The 19,334-nt window shown below is 39.4% G+C and overlaps 1 protein-coding gene across 2 annotated transcripts in view; it reads right to left on the bottom strand.

Annotated features, from left to right (window-relative positions):
* Positions 1–9,683: 9,683 nt before the first annotated feature.
* Positions 9,684–19,334, bottom strand: part of RPF2 (ribosome production factor 2 homolog) — a 33,698-nt gene continuing 24,047 nt past the window's right edge. For both annotated transcript variants that reach the window (XM_077780009.1, XM_077780010.1), the window contains 3 exons: positions 16,711–16,813; positions 10,632–10,776; positions 9,684–9,880 (listed from right to left, as the gene is read on the bottom strand). In XM_077780009.1, the coding sequence (XP_077636135.1) occupies positions 9,701–9,880; positions 10,632–10,776; positions 16,711–16,813 (428 nt within the window). In that variant the 3' untranslated portion in view covers positions 9,684–9,700. The remainder of the gene's footprint in view (positions 9,881–10,631; positions 10,777–16,710; positions 16,814–19,334) is intronic.

The raw sequence follows: 19,334 nt of genomic DNA, 5'->3' as shown, positions 1-19,334 counted from the left end.
TCCATGCACTGCTTCCTTCTCAACACTCAGAACTCAGTTTAACTCCTGTGTCCCCTTTACAGAGAGAGCTTTCCTTGTCATTCTAGTTAAAGTAGACCCTTCTTAGTCACTCTTCTCCTATTTTGTATTATTGTCCTTTTTATCACTTACCATTTTCTAAACTTATCCTATTTGTTCATGTGTTTTACTGCCTCCTTCCCTCAACTAGCATGTGAGCTTCGTGGCATCTGGGAGCCTCTGTCATTCACTCAGTTCCTAATGGAACTGTAGGTGTAATACAACCCGACCATTCCACTCCTAGGTATTTAACCAAAAGAAATGAAAACACCTGTCCACAGAAACTTGTAATATCAGTGTTCACAGCAGCTTTTTTCATAATAGCCCAAAACTGGAAACAATCAATATGTTCACAAACCAATGAACGGGGAGCAAATCAGGTGGTACATACAAGGGAATGCTACTCCATAATGAACTTCTTTTCTATCTCATGTATATACTACTTTAGTCAACCTGAATGTTCTACTTCTGTCAATGCAGCTTACATTCCTGTGGAGCTTTCTGGAAGTCTACTTGCACTGATGACTAACAATGGGTTTGTCCCCCTGGGTGGTTTCCCAACTATAGAACAAGGGTCTCCCTTATGTTTTTTCTTTTGTTTTTAACTCAAATAATCTCTATGCCCAACGTGGGGCTGAAACCCATGACCCCAAGATCAGGAGTTGCTGGGTGGCTCAGTCGGTTAGGTGTCCAACTTTGGCTCAGGTCGTGATCCTGCAGTTTGTGAGTTCTGGCCCTGGGTCCGTTGGGCTCTGCACTGTTAGTGCTTTGGGATTCTTTCTCTCTTCGCCCCTCCCACGCTTGCACAGGTGTGCACTCTCTCTCTCAAAAATAAATAAACATTTTTGGAAATTAAAAAAAAAGTTGCATGTTCTACCAACTGAGCCAGCCAGGCACCCCTATCCTAATTACATTTATATTCCCCCCCCCCCACCTTGGTACTGAATTTCTCACTTATCTTACTAAATTTCTCCTTTTGGCTTCAGTCCACCTTTCCATCCTGCCAATATAATTTTATAGCCCAAGATACTTTACAATTATGTCATCTAATACTCTCATTGCTTTATGTCATCCACAAATTTAATAAGTGTGTCATCTTTGTCATCGTTCAAGTGGAAAGTAAAATTGTTTAGGAGACCAAGACCAAGGACAGAGCCCTGTGGCTTGCCAATAAAGATTTCCTTTGCAGATGCCACAGAGGTAGTCATCCTTCAACAATACACAACATACCAATCATGTCCAGTAGCCCTAAATGTTTTAGTTATATCACATTTCTCCATTGGATTCACAAGAATACTTGGAGAGACTTAGATGTTTTATTCAGAATCCACTAGACTAGAAATTAGAAGACAGAGGATCTAGGGGGCCAGCTTTACTCTTTGCAGCTGTGTAACTTCAGACACGTTACTTAATTTCTCTGAGCCTGTTTCCTCAACTGGAAATTATGAGGAATACCACCTGCACTATACATCTTACAGGATATTTTAAATGGCAAATGAAATGAACATATGAAAATGCTTTCTAAAAATATTTCTGTGCAGACATAGAGATCACATTATATGTAAAAATGCTAAAAGGAAATACATTCATATGTAATAAAAGAATGACTAAATAAAATGTAGCATATCCATATAATCAAATAGTATGTAGATATCAAAAAAAGTATTCAAAAAATTAGTGACAGGAAAATGCTTATAGCAGAACATTGATTTTCAACAGCTGGCACCTTACTACTAGTGTGGGCTAATAACTGAAGGGGGTGCAAAGGGCTTCTGTTGTTCACAGTATTCCTATTTCTCGATCTGGATAATGATTACACAGTGTGTTTACTTCATAAAAAGTTACCAAATTTACTCATCTGAGCACTTCCCTGTATGTGGATATTAAAGAGAAGTTTACTTTAAAAATTTACTTTTTTGGAGACACCTGGGTGGTTCAGTCACTTAAGCATCCGACTTCAGCTCAGGTCATGATCTCACTGTTCATGAGTTTGAGCCCCCAATCAGGATCTGTGCAGGCAGATCAGAGCCTGGAGCCTGCTTCGGATTCTGTGTCTCCCACTTGCTCTGTCCCTCCCCCACTCATCCTCTGTCTCTCTCTCTCTAAAATAAACATTAAAAAAATTTTTTTTTGATTTACTTTTTTAAAAAAGTAAAACTCCAAGTAGTATTGTAAGCTCATATTCTTAGTTTAAAACCTATATATATATTTTTTTAATTTTTTTAATGTTTTATTTATTTCTGAGAGAGAGAGAGACAGAGGATGAGTGGGGGAGGGACAGAGCAAGTGGGAGACACAGAATCCGAAGCAGGCTCCAGGATCTGAGTTAGCTGTCAGCAGAGAGCCCAACTTGGGGCTCGAACCCACGAACTGTGAGATTATGACCTGAGCCAAAGTCGGATGCTCAACCAACTGAGCCACCCAGGTGCCCCTAAAGCCTGTATTTTTAAGAAATGGCAAGAAATACAGCAAAATGCTGATAGTGGTATCTCTGGATGGTGAGATTATAGGTGACTTCTATTTTCTCTGTAGCTTTCTCTTTGGTAATCAGAAAAATGACTCTTTTTAATGTATATAAATAATTAGGGGGAAATCAAACTTGTATTTTAAGGAAAATGCTCTTTAAATTCTAACTACATACAATGAAGGCAGCCTGAAACATAATCATACTTGATAAATGTAGAGTGAATGATTCCCCTATCTACCAGGCAAGGACAGTGACCCTTGAACAATGCAGTTCTAAACTGCGTGGGTCCACTTACACATGGATTTTTTTTTTATAAACACAAGACAGTCCTATAAATGTATTTTCCCTTATAGTTTTCTTTTTTAATAGTTTATTGTCAAATTAGTTTCCACATAACACTCAGTGCTCATCCCCACAAGTGTCCTCCTCCATGCCCATCCCCCCTCCCCCCCACATCCATCAGTCCTCAGTTTTTGTCAGCGTTCAAGAGTCTCTCATGGTTTGCCTCTCTCCCTTTCCCCCACCATTTCCGCCCTTATAGTTTTCTTAATAATGTTTTCTTTCTTCCATCTTACGTTACTTTAAGAATATGGCATGTAATACATATAACATACAAAACATGTGTTAATTGTTACCAGTAAGGCTTCTGGTCAATAGTAGCTATTAGTAGCTGAGTTTTGGGGAGATCAAATGTTAGATATGAATTTTTTTTTAATGTTTTCATTTATTTCTGAGAGACAGAGAGAGACAGCATGAGCAGGGGAGGGTCAGAGACAGAGGGAGATACAGAATCTGAAGTAGGCTCCAGGCTCTGAGCTAGCGGTCAGCACAGAGCCCAATGTGGGGTTCGAACCCACGAGCCGTGAGGTCATCATGACCTGAGCCGAAGTCAGAAGCCCAACCGACTGAGCCACCCAGGCGCCCCTAGACATGGATTTCTTATTGCACAGGAGGGGGTTCTCCTAACCCCTGTGTTGTTCAAGAGTCAACTCTTTTCAAAAAAGAAAGGGGACTGGGCCCCGGAGTGGCTCAGTTGGTGAGCTTCTGACTTCAGCTCAGGTCATGATCTTGCATTTGGTGACTAAGCCCCACGATGGGTTTGCTGCTGTCAAGCGGAGATCCCACTTCAGATATTCTGTCTCCCTCTGTCTGCCCCTCTCCTGCTTGCATTCTCAAAAAGAAACATTAAAACAAAACGTCGGGGGCACCAATTGACCCTCTTAGCCCCCAAGGAACCCAGGCTGGCTCCCAGCACTCACTATCTCCATTTCTGCATAAGAGCTCATAAGCCACCTACATGGTTCTTCCCCGAATGTTGCCAAGGCCAGATCTAGAAGATAACTGCCTCTACCCAACTCTATTTCCCCACAGTTCCTTTGAGATTGTCTTGGATTGAGATTCCAAATCACTTCCATCAGCTATGTGCTTTCCATACCATGCTTAAACGACCTCGATGTCACGAGGATTACTCTCTGGAACCCTGCCTCTCAACCATGATGGCTCTACTACTCTCATATTCAAGCATGGAAACAATGTAAGAATTCTGTCAGCCCGTATCATACCATCTGCCTTATTAGGCACTTAAAAATTCTTTCATAATACCACCACCACAAAACAAAACCTCATTTGTTTCCTTTGTATTTCTGGGAAAATGCTGGGAACTAACCACTCTAACATTACCCCTAGAAAACCATACTACTAAATGGTGTTGCCCATCATTTTATGCTCTTTCATTGGATCCTTGTCCTTTTCTTTTTACTTTTTCAAGTTTATTTATTTAGGGAGAAAGAGAGAGAATGAGCAGGGAAGGGGCAGAGAGGAGAGAGAATACCAAGCAGGCTCTGCACTGTCAGCACATAGCCTAACACAGGGCTCAAGCTCACAAACCATGAGATCATGACCTGAACAGAAATCAAGAGTCCGATGCTTAACTGACTGAGCCACCCAGGCACCCCAAATCCTTGTCCTTTTAAATCTCAGCTGAGCTCTCAGAGAGCTTCAGGAAAGGGTCAGTTTCTTTTAATGCCACAACTTTCCCCAAACCCCACACTGCACTGCCTACGATCCTTCCCACCCAAGTATTCCAGTTAGAATTCGTTTACGGAGCTCCCATGCCCCATATGGAGAAAGATGCTGGGGGTAAAACTCAAAACACATTGTGACCTGGGCTAGCTTTAAGTGATGAGCCAAATGGATGGAAATGGGGCCTAATGGGGACAACAATGAATTCTCACGCTCTTTCTCCCAGAGTCAGAAGCCCAAAAGCACCTCTGAGAGGCTGAACCAGAGGTGCTGTCACAGGTTGTCATCTAAATGATGTCTGTTAGATCCCCTTGCCATCTGCTTTTCAGAGGACTCTGGGGAACTAGCTAAGGGACTGATGTAGTAAATTCCTCGAGTTGATGAATGTGAATCTTCCAAGTCTGTTTCAAATGCAGCAATTAGTTTGCACCTTGCTTCCGGGAACCTCTGGAAGCACTACTCGCTTGCAGCATTCTGAGATGGGGAGAGGGGTTACCTTAACACAGCCTGGCTTCAAGTCCCTCACCCAGGCCGGGCATCCAGACAAGGTGCCTCTGCAGCTGAGTGGGAGGGCATGCCTCCCAGAGCCAACATCCACCGCTCTGCTTCCTGCAGAGCCCCCAGAAATGCAGCTTTGGATTTGAAGAACCAATCCAAACCAAGTAAAATTCAGGGGCTTTGATCTTTGCCTGGCAAGAATGCTAACTGCTGGGTTCTACAAGCTTTGCCGTTCCCCACTATCCACCAGCTGCTTGCTTCTCCCGTGTTTGGACCTATTTTCTGATGCCCAAGCAGGTGNGTCACAGATTTAGGGAGGGAGGAGGGAAAGTTGTTTAGATTTAAAATGCATATTTGTTATCTAAAAAGAAAGGCCTTACATTTATCCCTTATTTTATTATTATTATTTTTTATTTTTGAGAGTGAGACAGTGTGAGCAGGGGAGGGTCAGAGAGAGAGGAAGACACAAAATCCGAAGACAGGTTCCAGGCTCTGAGCTAGCCTTCAGCACAGAGCCCAACGCAGGGCTCGAACCTACAAACCGAGATCATGACCTGAGATCATGACTTGAGCCAAAGTCACTGAGCCACCCAGGCACCCCAATCCCTTATTTTAAAACTTTTTCCCAAAGACCTTTGAAATGGAAAAAGTGCAAATGGCTCCAACTCAACCTAAACAGTTAAAATTCCTAACATGGGCCATTCTGGGTGATACAGGAAACATTGTGATAGCTTTGCTATTTTTAAACTTGAACTCAAGTTGTTGGTTTAAGAGAAAAACTATAAATTTAAAAGCAAGTTGACTTTGTCACAGCTAGCATAAACCTCAAGCCAGTGAGTCCATTTTATCTCCCAGTTCATAGTAACTTATTTCGATGGATGTGTAGAATACTATTCATATATATTTCATTATATATAATGAAACTGTGTAAAATATTCAATTGTGTAAAATATATGGAAAGATAGATTTGCCTTTAGTGCAGTTATGGGATATTTTGACCATGTTGATGATCTATTAAAAATACTGTTAAGGATATAATGAAGATCCTTTGCAGGCTCTTAACTTTGATAGACAAAGTACCAATAACTGAAATTCAGTTATTACTTTAAAAAATGTTTTATTTTTGAGACAGAGAGCAAGCAGGGAAGGGGCACACACACAGAATCCAAAGCAGGCTCTAGGCTCTGAGATGTCAGCACAGAGCCAGATGCAGGACTTGAACCATGAACCACAAGATCATGACCCGAGCCGAAGTCTGATGGTCAACCGACTGAGCCACCCAGGTGCCCCCGAAATTCAGTTTAAAAACAAGCCTTCCTGGGGGCGCCTGGGTAGCTCAGTCGGTTAAGCATCCAACTTTGGCTCAGGTCATGATCTCAACGGTTCATGGGTTCGAGCCCCGCGTCGGGCTCTGTGCTGATAGCTAGCTCAGAGCCTGGAGCCAGCTTCAGATTCTGTATCTCTCTCTCTCAGAAGTGAATTTTAAAAATATTAAAAAACATTAAAAAAATAAATAAAAACAAGCCTTCTGTTGTTGGTCAAATGTTAGCAATGGTTTTAACTTCTTCCATTATAAAGCTTTTCTCCTGGTCCCACTTGGGGGTTGGGGGGACATGAAATGGCTAAAAGTATAAATGAAAGGAGAGATCAGAAGAAGCTAGGTAATCAGATAACTGAAAATTGACTTGTGGTGAATCCTTTTTTCTTCCTTTCCTGAGTAATAACATCTCTACCTTGGAATATGTTCAATACCAAGAAAACAAATAGTAACATTTAGGTTTTAAAAAGGAACCAAATTTCATGAAATTATATATGCCTTGGTGTCAGTATTAATAATCTAGAAAAAAAACAAAATTTGGTATTAAAAAAAAACTTTTCTCCAACCACCAAAATCCACAAAGTGTTAAGTAAAACTTGGATAAGTAAAAACAAAGTTAAGATAGGAGTTTACCACCTCTCCAATTTATGTATGTTGTGTCCTAAGTTCAAGGACAAGTGGAAATTAAAATGTACTCTCCACAGAAATGATGATATTAAGGGTTCCAGGGGCTCAACAACTACTATAAAAATTTCTATTAAAAAAAAAAAGAGAAAATAAAAGGCTTCCAACTAGATATCAGTAATACTATATACTCTTACTGAACAGGATGCAAATACTTATTACTCTATAATCTGAGATAAAAACTACATAGGATGGGCACTTGGGTGGCTAAGTCATTAAGCATCCAACTTCCGCTCAGGTCATGATCTCGTGGTCTGTGCGTTCAAGCCCACAGCTGGCTGTGTGCTAAAAGCTGAGAGCCTGGAGACTGCTTCGGATTCTGTGACTTCCTCTTTCTCTGCCCTTCCCTTACTCGCGCATTCTCAAAAATAAACAAAATTACATAGGAAACAAAAGGATGCATTACCAAATCTCAAAAAGGTTTAAAACAAACACTCCAAGACAATGACCCACATACCAAAAATATGGCCATTTGTACGTTAAAATCAGTTGAATTGCTGGGATAGAGGTCAAGGTATGACAGAGTATTTCCTGTAGGTAGCTAATGTGACCCATTGCTTTGCTGCATCACTACTTCCTTTAGTGTTTTGTTTTGTTTTTTTTAATTTTTTAATGTTTTATTTATTTCTGAGAGAGAGAGAGAGACAGCATGAGCAGGGGAGGGTCAGAGATAGAGGGAGACACAGAATCTGAAACAGGCTCCAGGCTCTGAGCTGTCAGCACAGAGTCCAACACGGGACTCGAACCCACAAATTGTGAGATCATGACCTGAGCCAAAGTCGAATGCTTAACTAACTGAGCCACCCAGGCGCCTCCACTACTTCCCTTAGTGTTAGCTGGAAGCCCAAGGTCAGGCACTGGGGAAGAACTCTGCATTCAGCATTTGACGATGTCCCTTTCATGGCTTCCCTTCTCCCCACCTATTATCCATTTACTTATAGATGGCTGGATATGAATTATTTTAACTTTTTCCTCCCCATTCAGACATAAAGTACAAAATATAAACACCTGCTTCAGATCTAAAATTCGACGGTCTTTGGGTAAATGTATAATCAAGCAAGAAGTGTAAATGAATAATACAAGCTCCCTTTTTATGAGAGGTATTAGCCATCTGGAAAGGGGCGGGGAGAGGGAAGGCCAAGGAATGGGTTTACAAGGGAAAAGATATGGAAGGTAAAACTGAGGCTCTAGCTTTTGCTTAGTGTCAGCAAACCTTCATAACTATGCACAAAGGCCCCTGACACAGAATCAAAAAACATTAGACATTTAAGAAAACCAAGTATACAGCACTAAGAGGAGGAAGTAGGCAGTTTCTTCCCATTTCCTAGGCACAAGGCGCATCTTAAAGAAAATTTCAAAACAAGCTCTTTGGCTTTGGCTTATTCCCACTTGCTGTGCAAACACCCAGGGCCTTCATGTGACCTTTAGCTACCTAGGTCCACTCAGTACCCTAAAGTGCCCTCTGTCTCAAAACTTTCCCATTCTCTCCTCTTAGCCTAGCCCTTTCTGCCTTTCTCTCACAGGAGTGGGGATAGGGCTTAGTGGCAGAAGCTCTCAAGGTAACCAATAGTACAACCTAAGATTAATATTATACTGTATGTAAACTAACTGGAATTTAAATAAAAACTTAAAACAAAAAAACCCCCAATACTATGGGAATATGTCAATGATCAGGTAAGGACATGCTTTAATGTTTTAAGACACAAAGTTAAAAATCTCTAATGAATTTCTAATGGTAAAATTTCTGGCAAAACAACAGAAAGGTAAAAAACAAAGGTCAGGGTGTAGGTATGCGCTGGGAGATGGGGTTAACTTTCCAGGTAGTTCATACTGAGTGTGTATACAGTTCCGTTGGGCCAATTTTACTTTCCATGGCTTCTTCCCTTTATTGAAAGCTTAACCCAGAAATTCTTTAAAATCCCAATCGTTCTGGAGATGCCTCCTCACCTACCAATCCAATGAGGTAAGAGAAGGAAGGAGGCGGGAGGGGAGCAGAAAGAAAATGGCCCACCAGGATACGCCTCAAGTAAGAGGCTTGGGATGCTTGGTGGCTCAGTTGGCTGAGCATCTGACTCTTGTTTTGGCTTGGGTTGTCACCTTGCAGTTCATGGGTTTGAACACCACATGGGGTTCTGCTGGCCAGATCCTGTTTCCCTCTCTCACTCTGCCCCTCCCCCATGCACGTGCTTTCTCTCTTTCTCTCTCTCAGAAACAAACAAACATTAAAAAAATATTTAAAAAAGGGGCACCTGGGTGGCTCAGTTGTTGGAGTGTCTGACTCTTGATTTCGGCTCAGGTCATGATCTCATGGTTTGTGGGTTCGAGCCCTACATGAGGCTCTGCACTGATGCTGCAGAGCCTGCTTGGAATTCTCTCTTCCTCTCTCTCTCTCTCTGCCCCTTCCCCACTTGTGCTCTCTCTCTTTCAAAATAAAAAAAATTTTTTTTAATTAAAAAAATATAAATTAAAAAAAAAGAGGCTTACTTTCAACCTAGTACTAGTATATTACTATTTGTAATATATTTAACATACAGGTTAGGTAAATTACCATGTTATAAAAATATATAATATAATAAAGTCTGAAATGACCGATGCTTGATAACTCTCTTAGGTAAACAGACTACAAAAACACTGTAGTTATTGGCTAAGTTCCATCAATTTTTTTTAATTCTCTTTGATTTTTTCTCCTGATCTTCTGTTATCCTTTCTGCAGGTCGTTTCTTCAACCCCTTCATTTTCCTGGTTTGTAGTTTGCTTAGGTCTTGCTTCTGCATATGAATCCTTCCATAAGCTGTGCCAAAAGTATCATGGGAGACATTTTTCTTCTTCTTTGGCTATGAAACAAGAATATATATGTGTATATATATTTAATGGTCTCTACTATCATAAACTAATAAAAATTAACAAAGGTCTTACTAACAATTTCCATTAGTGAGCACCTAGTCAATAATATAGTCTATAACCCTACAGGACTTTCTTCTCAAACTGAAGTACATACAAATCTCTTAAGGATCTTGTTAAAATGCATATTATAATTCAATAGGTCTAGAGACCTGAGACTCAGCATTTCTAACAATTCCCAGGTAAACTGTCAGACCACATTTGAAAAGCAACACTATAGACTACACTAACCATTGTCATCCAGTGAGAGAATTTCCTGTGTTTAGCTTAAGGAATTGTGACTATCTAGTCCATCTTTATTGGCATTCCAGAGAAGCCATTTCTACTTGTTTTTCAAAGCCATTCAAAAGTCAAAACACATTTTATACAAGTATGAGTTACATATCCTGTGCTCTAAATCCTCATCTCCACATGCCCCAAACAATTCTCTTTCTTGGTGAAAACTGGCAGTCTTGGCTACCAGAAAGCTACCATGTGTAGCTGATGCATGATTTCTACAAATCTTTTATTATCCTTTATGTTTGGCATATTTGCTTTTTCCTCCTTTTCTTTGTTCTGAAAGTCTAATTTTATCTATTTTATCGATCTCTCTCTGTATGTTCTTTAATACACTACGCTGCCAATCTTTTGGAAAGAAGAGTGGAATATACAAATAAATATGGCACCAATCTGCCAGTTATAAACCTTGAGGGCTTTTGGCATTTTCATAGATAGTTTATAAAGATCATCTGATGCCAGATGTGTCCTCCTCAGAACCAGATCCAATGAGGGCCCCATCTCTTCCAACTCAATCCTTGGTGTTTTACAACCAGACTTCTTCAACAGCAACCTTTGTGAATAGAAAAAAAACAAAAAAAAGAAAGAAAAAAAAAGAAATGTTGCTTTGACTTTGATGCAATCCTTATCCCCTCAAATACTTTTGTTCAAGAGAACTACAGTTCCATAACATAAAATGATGCCCTCTTTAGGAGGCTAAACATCTTAAATGCTTTACACATTTACGCCAAGTATATTCTTTGGTTCACTGTTTTTTAAAAATCAAACACAAAAGTATACAGTATTGTTAAGAAACAGCAAGTGAGACAGGCAACTGTTTTAAGAAATGGAATCCTCTGACTTCTTCATCTTACAGATTTACTTAATTATAAAAACAATTTCATCTAGGCCTTTGAAATGTCATGTTTATATGATTAACAATTCTTATTTCTTGAAAGATCTATTCAGAATCCATTTTTGTTCACGGTAAAGACATTTCATTTACTGATCTCTATAGACTGGAATGAATTTTAAATTTTTTTTTTAATGGTTTATTTATTTCTAGGGGAGAGAGAGAGAGAGAGAGAGAGAGAGACAGCGTGAGCAGGGAAGGGTCAGAGAGAGAGGGAGTCACAGACTGAAACAAGCTCCAGGCTCTGAGCTGGCAGTCAGCACAGAGCTCGACGCGGGGCTCAAACCCACGAACCGCGAGATCATGACCTAAGCGAAAGTCGGACGCTTAACCGACTAAGCCACCCAGGCGCCCCTAGACTGGAATGAATTTTAAAAGCTTATAATATAACAAAAAGTTATACAAAAAGTTAAACAAAAAGTTTAAAATATAACAAAACCACAACTTTCTGGATAACATATGTCCAAATAGCTCTGGATGTGCAAACAGATGAAGGACACAGTCAGAACTTTTTGTGAGTCATACCACAAGAACGACTCAAAGACCGGATAATTATTTGAGTTGACTCAATTTGTTACAGTGGCCAGATCTCCACATGGACTAAAAGAATTGAATGAAAACAATATTTATAACAGATCAAACTTTTCACAGCAAAGGTGGAATGGGAAGGAGGCAACAAATGACATGAGAGAAGAGAAAGAACATAAGAGTAGAGCACAGTAAGGAATACCCAAGAGCAGAAAACACCAGGAAGCAGAAGTGAATGTGCATACTAAGCTCATTAATAGTCCTTTGGGCCCTAAATGCGTCACATGCAGACAGTCCACCCATGGGAGGTACGTCCACTAGCTGCAAGAGTCATGATGATAGATATGCTGTATCAGACAGTTATTTATACCCAATTGAATAAGACAAGAACAAAATAAAATGAATACCAGCAGGATATGTCAAAAGCAGAAGTGTTAAACAAAAAAAAAGCTCTAATAACAATACAAGATAACATGAATATTTGTATGGAACTTGAAGGGAGCAAGCAGAGGGGAAAAAGCCCAAACACGAGCCTTCAGGCCACTCTCTGCACGGTGGTTCCGATACAAGAGAGTTGAGAGATCGCCTGCCGCGGGCCCACTGTGGGGAAAATACTTTTAGAAGCTAGAGTTGGTGATATCAGGGCATCTTTCATAAAAGCTAATTCAAAGCTATGGCGGCAGTGACCATTTGACTTGGTTCTAACACACGTACTTCTGCTTTTGCATCCACACTTTCAGTGCCTCCAATAGAGGATATTTAAAGCTGAACTCATACCAAAATTAATATCTTGATTAAAATGTTGTGTTCAGTAGACTACTTAAGAAATCAGGGAACCTGTATATATAAAAATGTCAAACTAAAAATGTTTCCACCACTTCAAATGCTGATTTTTCAGCTAAATATAAGAGCTGTAGATCTAGAACAGCTCTTGGCATGCCTCAGGGATTCACACTACCCAAGTACCTTTTAATTGATGCAAGTGTCCTCCTGAGTAACCTTTTGAGTGGTGTATATAATTAAGAGTATTTCCACATAACTACCTGTATTATGTGTGTGTGTGTGTGCGCGTGTGTGTGTAACTATACATGTTGCCATTTACCAAAGAATTAAGTTATAGTGCCATACTGTCTGTATAGATGATCTTATCTGAATTACTTCACTGAGGGGCACCTGGGCAGCTCAGTCAGTTAAGCGTCCGACTTCGGCTCAGGTCATGATCTCACGCTTCGTGGTTTGAGCCCCGCTTTGGGCTCTGTGCTGACAGCTCAGAGCCTGGAGCCTGCTTCAGATTGTGTGACTCCCTCTCTCTCTGACCCTCCCCTGCTCACGCTGTCTGTCTCTCTTGTCAGTCTGTCTGTCTCTCTCTCTCTCTCTCTCAGAAATTAAAAAAAAAAAAAAGAATTACTTCACTGAGCAGGTTTACTGGCAGATCAAATGGATAGAAATAGAAGAAAACTTTCTCCAGAAATCAGTTTTCTACATATGGTTGCTGGGGATAGACCTATACTCTTTTCTCTTTGTTAAACTTTTAAAAAAATATTTTTTATAGTTTATTTGTTTTGAGAGAAAGAGAATGTAGGGAAGGGGCAGAGACAGAGGGACAGAGAGAGACTCTCAAGCAGGTTCTACTCGGTCAGCATGGAGCCTGATGTGGGGCTCAAACTCACAAACCATGAAATCATGACTTGAGTCAAAGTTAGACACTTAATTGACTGAGCCACCAGGCGCCCCCAACTCAATTAAACTTTTAACAGTGAAATATAGAATCTAAAATGATTGAGGGAATGTATTAATACAGAACTTTTAAATGATTTTTGTAATCACGCTAAGCAAAAAGAAGAGACTGACACTGACCCGTTAAGAACAAAATTGAAACCCTTTTCCTTCACCCCCATTCTATCATTCACAACAGACTTTTTTTNCTCCCCCTCTCTCTGACCCTCCCCTGCTCACACTCTCTCTCTCTCTCTCTCTCAGAAATAAATAAAAAACATTAAAATAAATAAATAAATAAAGATAGACATTCCAATTCCAGGCCATCATGTCTCTAGCCAAATACCTACGCCAAGAAGTGTTATACCATATGCCTATTAATCTCCATCTCAGATACTAACCTCAAGCTTTGTTTTGTTTTGGCTCCAAGTAATCAAAAGTGACATTCAATTCTGCAAGCTTATATAGTATAAGACACAAAGACAACCCAGCTCCTTTGTTTTCAAATGGGCTCAGGCTATTAAATATGTTGATGGGTAGTTTCTGTATGTTTTAAAATACTGTTTGCCTATTTCTTGAGAAAGACTGCCATTAACACTCTTTTTCAAGTTTCATTTCCTTACTTTTCTCCCTATCCCTCCCTTCTGATACTGTTTTCATTACTTAAAGTCCTTGAATATAATGTTGTTTGCTTTTTAAGGTATACTAATCCTTCTTGTTTTGCATATTTCTCCCCATAAAACTTCACCAATGCCATCTTAAAGGCAAATATGGCAATTAACTAATAATTTTCATATTAGAGACTTTAACTTTCTAAGTGAATAAAATTCTCCAAGGAATACAAATGATCACTCACCTATGAAGAATTGTTATACAATATACAGGAAGAGATCGGTAATGATTTATTCCGCCAAAAGGTCAGATCAAAGATTATATTAACATAGTTTCATGTTTACACTTCCTTTCATCCAAGAAACTCAAAGCCATTTTATAAGATTAACCTTATTAATCTTCACAAATAATGTGTATCAATGTTAACTATTATCTTGTACCAACTGTTTAAGGGTTGGTTCCAGGTAAAAGAAAGTGCAGGACACCTAAGTGTAGCCTGCAAGAATGCCTAAAGAGCCACACAAAGTCAGACACACTTCTCTGGCATATTCCCACCTCTATCCGCAGCCCTCTCCCTCTTATAAAGGAATTACTGTTGATCTCAGAGGGGCTGCAGAATTACCTAAATAGCATTGCTACATTTTCCTTTTGAAAAGGAAAATCAGAGGCCCTGAGAAGTAACCTGCCTAAGTCATGTGGCTAAGCCTGACCCTGAGCCAAGTCACTAGGGTCAGAGGCGATGTTCATTCCTTGGACCACTTCTTTCTTCCTCTCCCAAGTGTGGCACAGCCCATGCAAGCTAAGCTAATCTAGTGATTTTTTTTTCCCCACTAGCAGCTTGCTCTCTCAATCATACGATACATTTTCTTTTTTTTTTTTAAAGATCTTATTTTTAAGATCTCTAACGTGGGGCTCAAACTCACAACTCCGAGAGCAAGAGTTGTATGCTCCACTGACTCAGCCAGGTAGGCACCCACAGTCTATTTTTTACTTTACATCAACAGCTAACAGGTATTACATGCCCTATATGAAATGCCAAGGATTAAAATTTTACTCTAGGGTCTCTGATCTGAAAAATTCAAACCTTTTTTTTTTCCATTATGAGATGGAAATGGTTATGCCATGCTAACCTAACAGTGATTCCAGTTAATTCTTCTTAAAGTAAGTGGATGGGTGGATATATGTAGTCACACTACTAATTTATCCATGTTCTAAAGTCTGATTTACTAATTTTCTGACCATTTTATTGTCTCTGTATTTCTCTCTTTACAAATTAATCTTTCTTTCACTAAATATAAGTTCTGGTACAAGTGAATATGGTCTTTGAAATTGTTTACAATGAAAGAGTTTTAGATTAATGTTATTATTCATTTCATTCTCAAAGATTTTGATCTTTATATTTTTAGCTCCTTTATACCCTTAGGACATAACTGCTTAACACAAGTTTTCAAAAAGATTTTTTTTTAAATTTAGTGATTATTCATCTTTCTTGTTCCAAGCTGGAGTCATCTACTTTATAATATATTCTTCAGAGCCTCAAAGTTAGGTTGGGAAAATCAAACAGATTTAAGGGGTTTTCAGTCTCAACCAGCCAAAAATGATTATAAAATCCCTAACTACATCTTGCAATCATATGAATATTTTATTGCCTTTTCCCTATAATTATTATTTCTATATAAACAATAGGAAAATAAAAAAACAGAAGTGCTGATACCAATGATACAGTGAGAAGAATGGAGTATCTTTGACTCAATACAATTGAGACAAAGATGTAAATTATTAACAAAAAAAGGTGACTTTACTTTCATTTGGATGATCATTGATATAAGCTAGTCAACCAAGTATTCCATCATGAAAGAAAAAAAAAAAAATGAGGGGCACCTGGCTGGCTCAGCAGTACAGCATGTGACTTGCTTTCAGGGTCATGAGTTCAAGCCCGACGTTGTGGACACAGTTTATTAAACCATGGATGAAATGCTGACATCCACCAAAAGTGGCTGCACAGATAGCACTAAAGCACACAAGTCACTGTCACCACGGACACTGAACTGTCCGTGGCTCTCAAGCTGTGCTTCCACACCATAGCTCGAAAATGGACATCGGTCTGAATTTCACGTACAAAGGAAGGCAGCATGTGGAAGTCAATATATTCTCCAGGCAAGTGTGGACTTGATCAGCCAGTGCCAACACTTTATTTTAAATAAGAAATAAAAATCATGCTGATCTCAAAAGGCACAATTATAGCATGTCATTAAGCTTTTTAATGAAAATAAAACCAGAGGGTTAGGATTTATGCTTATATTGTGGTAGGGGTAGAAGGCATAGGCTGATGAGGGTCAGATGAATCTAGTCACCGAATCTGCTCATTCCATTCAGACTCCAGGTTTCAGGCGCAGAAGGCTCAGGGCTTTGAGATTTGCTTTGGCTGGCCTAAAACTGTGACTTGGTGCTCTAACTCTAGTCAAGAAAAAGAAGGAGATCTTGCACAATAAAGGAGTGTTCTGAGCTCGGAGGACTGCAGCACCAGGCGCTCTGGGGCCCTGGAAAAGTGGGGTTCCAGAGGCAGACGTGAGCAGGGAAGGACAGAGCTGAAGACTGGCACAGAGCCACTGTGCCTACCACTGCCCGTCTGCCAGCTCCCCAAACTTCGAACCAAACACCAAGTCTAAGTTTGAGCTTTATAGAAGTAACACTAAAATGCAGCCCTGAATTCAAAACTACTCTAACAAACGCACTTACTTGTAGCTTCGAAAGTAAATCTTTCCATTGAGTGCAGTGAAGTGCAGAACATACTCTAAACCAGCCAGGCGGATGTTTGATACTGTGGGGCCTCTGAAGAAATCTAGAAACAAATTTTAGGTTAAAAAAAAAAAAAAAAGACTAACACGTTGTTAAATTCAGTTACAGACAGCCAGACTGTCGATGCCCCATTTTACACTGCTCACCTAAAAAGGTAAAAAGGTAGCACAAAACCTGGTCTCCAAAGACTGTTTGAGACTCTCATTCCTCTACCATTTAAGCTCATGACTTACTCTCTGTGTTTAGCTCCCTAAGCTATGTAACTCTTCAGTTGTGAAGTTCTCCTTCTCAGCCAATGCTCAGCATAAGAGTCTATCACACTTATCACGCATGTTCACTTTTTTTAAAAATGTAAATCAAAGCATAAATTTTTTATATGAGACAGGTAGGTTAGGATGGCAAATTCCAATAAAAACAGCTGTTCAAACTTTGACTGTTAAATCAAATTGACCTTTATATTATGGTAGAAGCCAAGACGCAAGAAAATTCTAATAAGAAATCTCAATTAAATGTGCAAAAATAACAAACTAAATTGTTAAAGCCAAAAAAGAACCATTGAGATCCATGAATAGGATGTTTCCCCACTGGTGGCACATGAAGTGATCTTAAATGATACACAGGCAGAATAATCTACATGTAATATTTATTTTTTTATCAGATACCATTTGCCATTCACGGTAGAGACATAAAGTTTCTCTTTATAAAAAGAAGAGTCAGTATAAAGAAACATCTTCGGTGAACACCACCATGAATACTATGTGGGCTTGGCTAAAGACATGAAGGTAGCACAAGAATGAAAGAAGTCTAAAAAACAACAATCAAGTTTGGTTCCCTCATTTTATAGCTAAGAAGACTGAACCCCGAGAAGGCTAAATGTAAATATACACAAATAATATTTAGGTAAGAAAAAGTTACACATAAAAGTTTACCCAACTTAATTAATTAGGAAGAGCTGCCCCAAGGCAAGTGATGTAGTAAACAGAAAAGTCATTTGATCCCAATCTGTAGCCACCCAGCATTGTCCTTCCCTCTTCCGATTAGCTCAGATGAGAAAAATCCCCTTGCATGGATATACACATCCTTTGTTGTTTGTTTTTCCTTTCTCACGGTTAACTAAGAGAAAACCGCTATTGTGTATAAAATAGGCACACAAGTGTGTATGCGCATGTATACACCACCCTTCCCTACTCCCCCGAACAAAATTCTCTCAGGGATATTTTTATAAACCAAGTACATACTTTTTCAAAGTAGTCTGATCTAAATTTGCATCATAATTAGTGAACAGGTTTCCCATGATTTTGTCAAAATATAACTCTCCTTCAGTGGCCAAGTTAATAAACCCCCTCATTGTGTTGGTTGCATTACTGCAGTCAGTCTTTCTGGGGAACAAGATAAGTACATTTCAGTTTCCCTGAAGCAGCTTTTGTAATGCAAATCAATGGTAATATGTATTTTTTCCATAAACTTTTAAGAATGCAAAGGAAAAAATTGATGGTAGAAAGTTGTGTTTTTTTTAATGTTTATTTTTGAGAGAGAGAAAAATAGAGCGTGAGCAAAAGAGGGGAAGAGACAGGGAGACACGGAATCTGAAGCAGGATTAGCTCAGCAAAGAGCTAATGTGTCAGCACAGAGTCTGATGATAGGCTCAAACCCATGAACTGTGAGATCATGACCTGAGACGAAGTCAGACACTTAACCCACTGAGCCGCTCAGGTGCCCTGAAGTAGAAAGTTTTAAGAACACTGGCCGTTTCCTCACATCATACACAAAAATTAACTCATGATCATAACTAAAGGCAAAACCTAAAACTCTTAAGATTTCAACAAGAAAATACCAGAAAAAGTCTTTGTGATCTTGGGATAAGCAAAGGCTGCTTAAACAATATAGAGGAAGAACATACCATTACAGGAAAAAAAAGATGGAAAACAGACTTCACAAAAATTAAAACTTCTGCTCAGCGTACCTGGGTGGCACAATCAGTTAATTGTCTGACTTTGGCTCAGGCCATGATCTCACCATTTGTGAGTTTGAGCCCCGCACTGGGTTGTCTGCTGTCAGCACAGTGCCCGCTTTGGATTCTCTGTCCGCCCCCTCTTCTGTCTGTCTTCTGCTCACATTCTCTCTCTCTCTCTCAATAAATAAATGTTAAAGAAAATAAAAGGGAAAGCTTCTCTTACAACAAAACAAAACAAAATCTTTCTGTTCTCTGAAAGACAAAGGCAAGCCACAGACTGGGAGGAAACATTCAAAGACTACATGTCAGACAGAGACAAAGGACCTCCCCCCTTCTCTCTCTCACACTCACACTCACTCTCACACACACCTTCCTTATTACACATATAAACATCCCTACCTACTCAAGACAAATAACCTCCAAAAAAAATAATAAGGCAAAGATTTGAATAGACACTTTGCCAAAAATACATGAATGGCCAATAAGCACATGAAAAGATGCTCAACATCATTAATCATCAGAAAATGCAAATTATAATTTCAATAATAGCACTACTTTATTTCATAGATTACATTACTATCAGCATACAATATTCATTACAATAACTAAA

Source organism: Crocuta crocuta, unplaced genomic scaffold (genome assembly GCF_008692635.1).
Source record: "Crocuta crocuta isolate KB4526 unplaced genomic scaffold, BGI_CrCroc_1.0 scaffold147, whole genome shotgun sequence".
Classification (NCBI taxonomy): Eukaryota; Metazoa; Chordata; class Mammalia; order Carnivora; family Hyaenidae; genus Crocuta; species Crocuta crocuta.
This window is presented reverse-complemented; position numbering and strand designations above follow the sequence as displayed.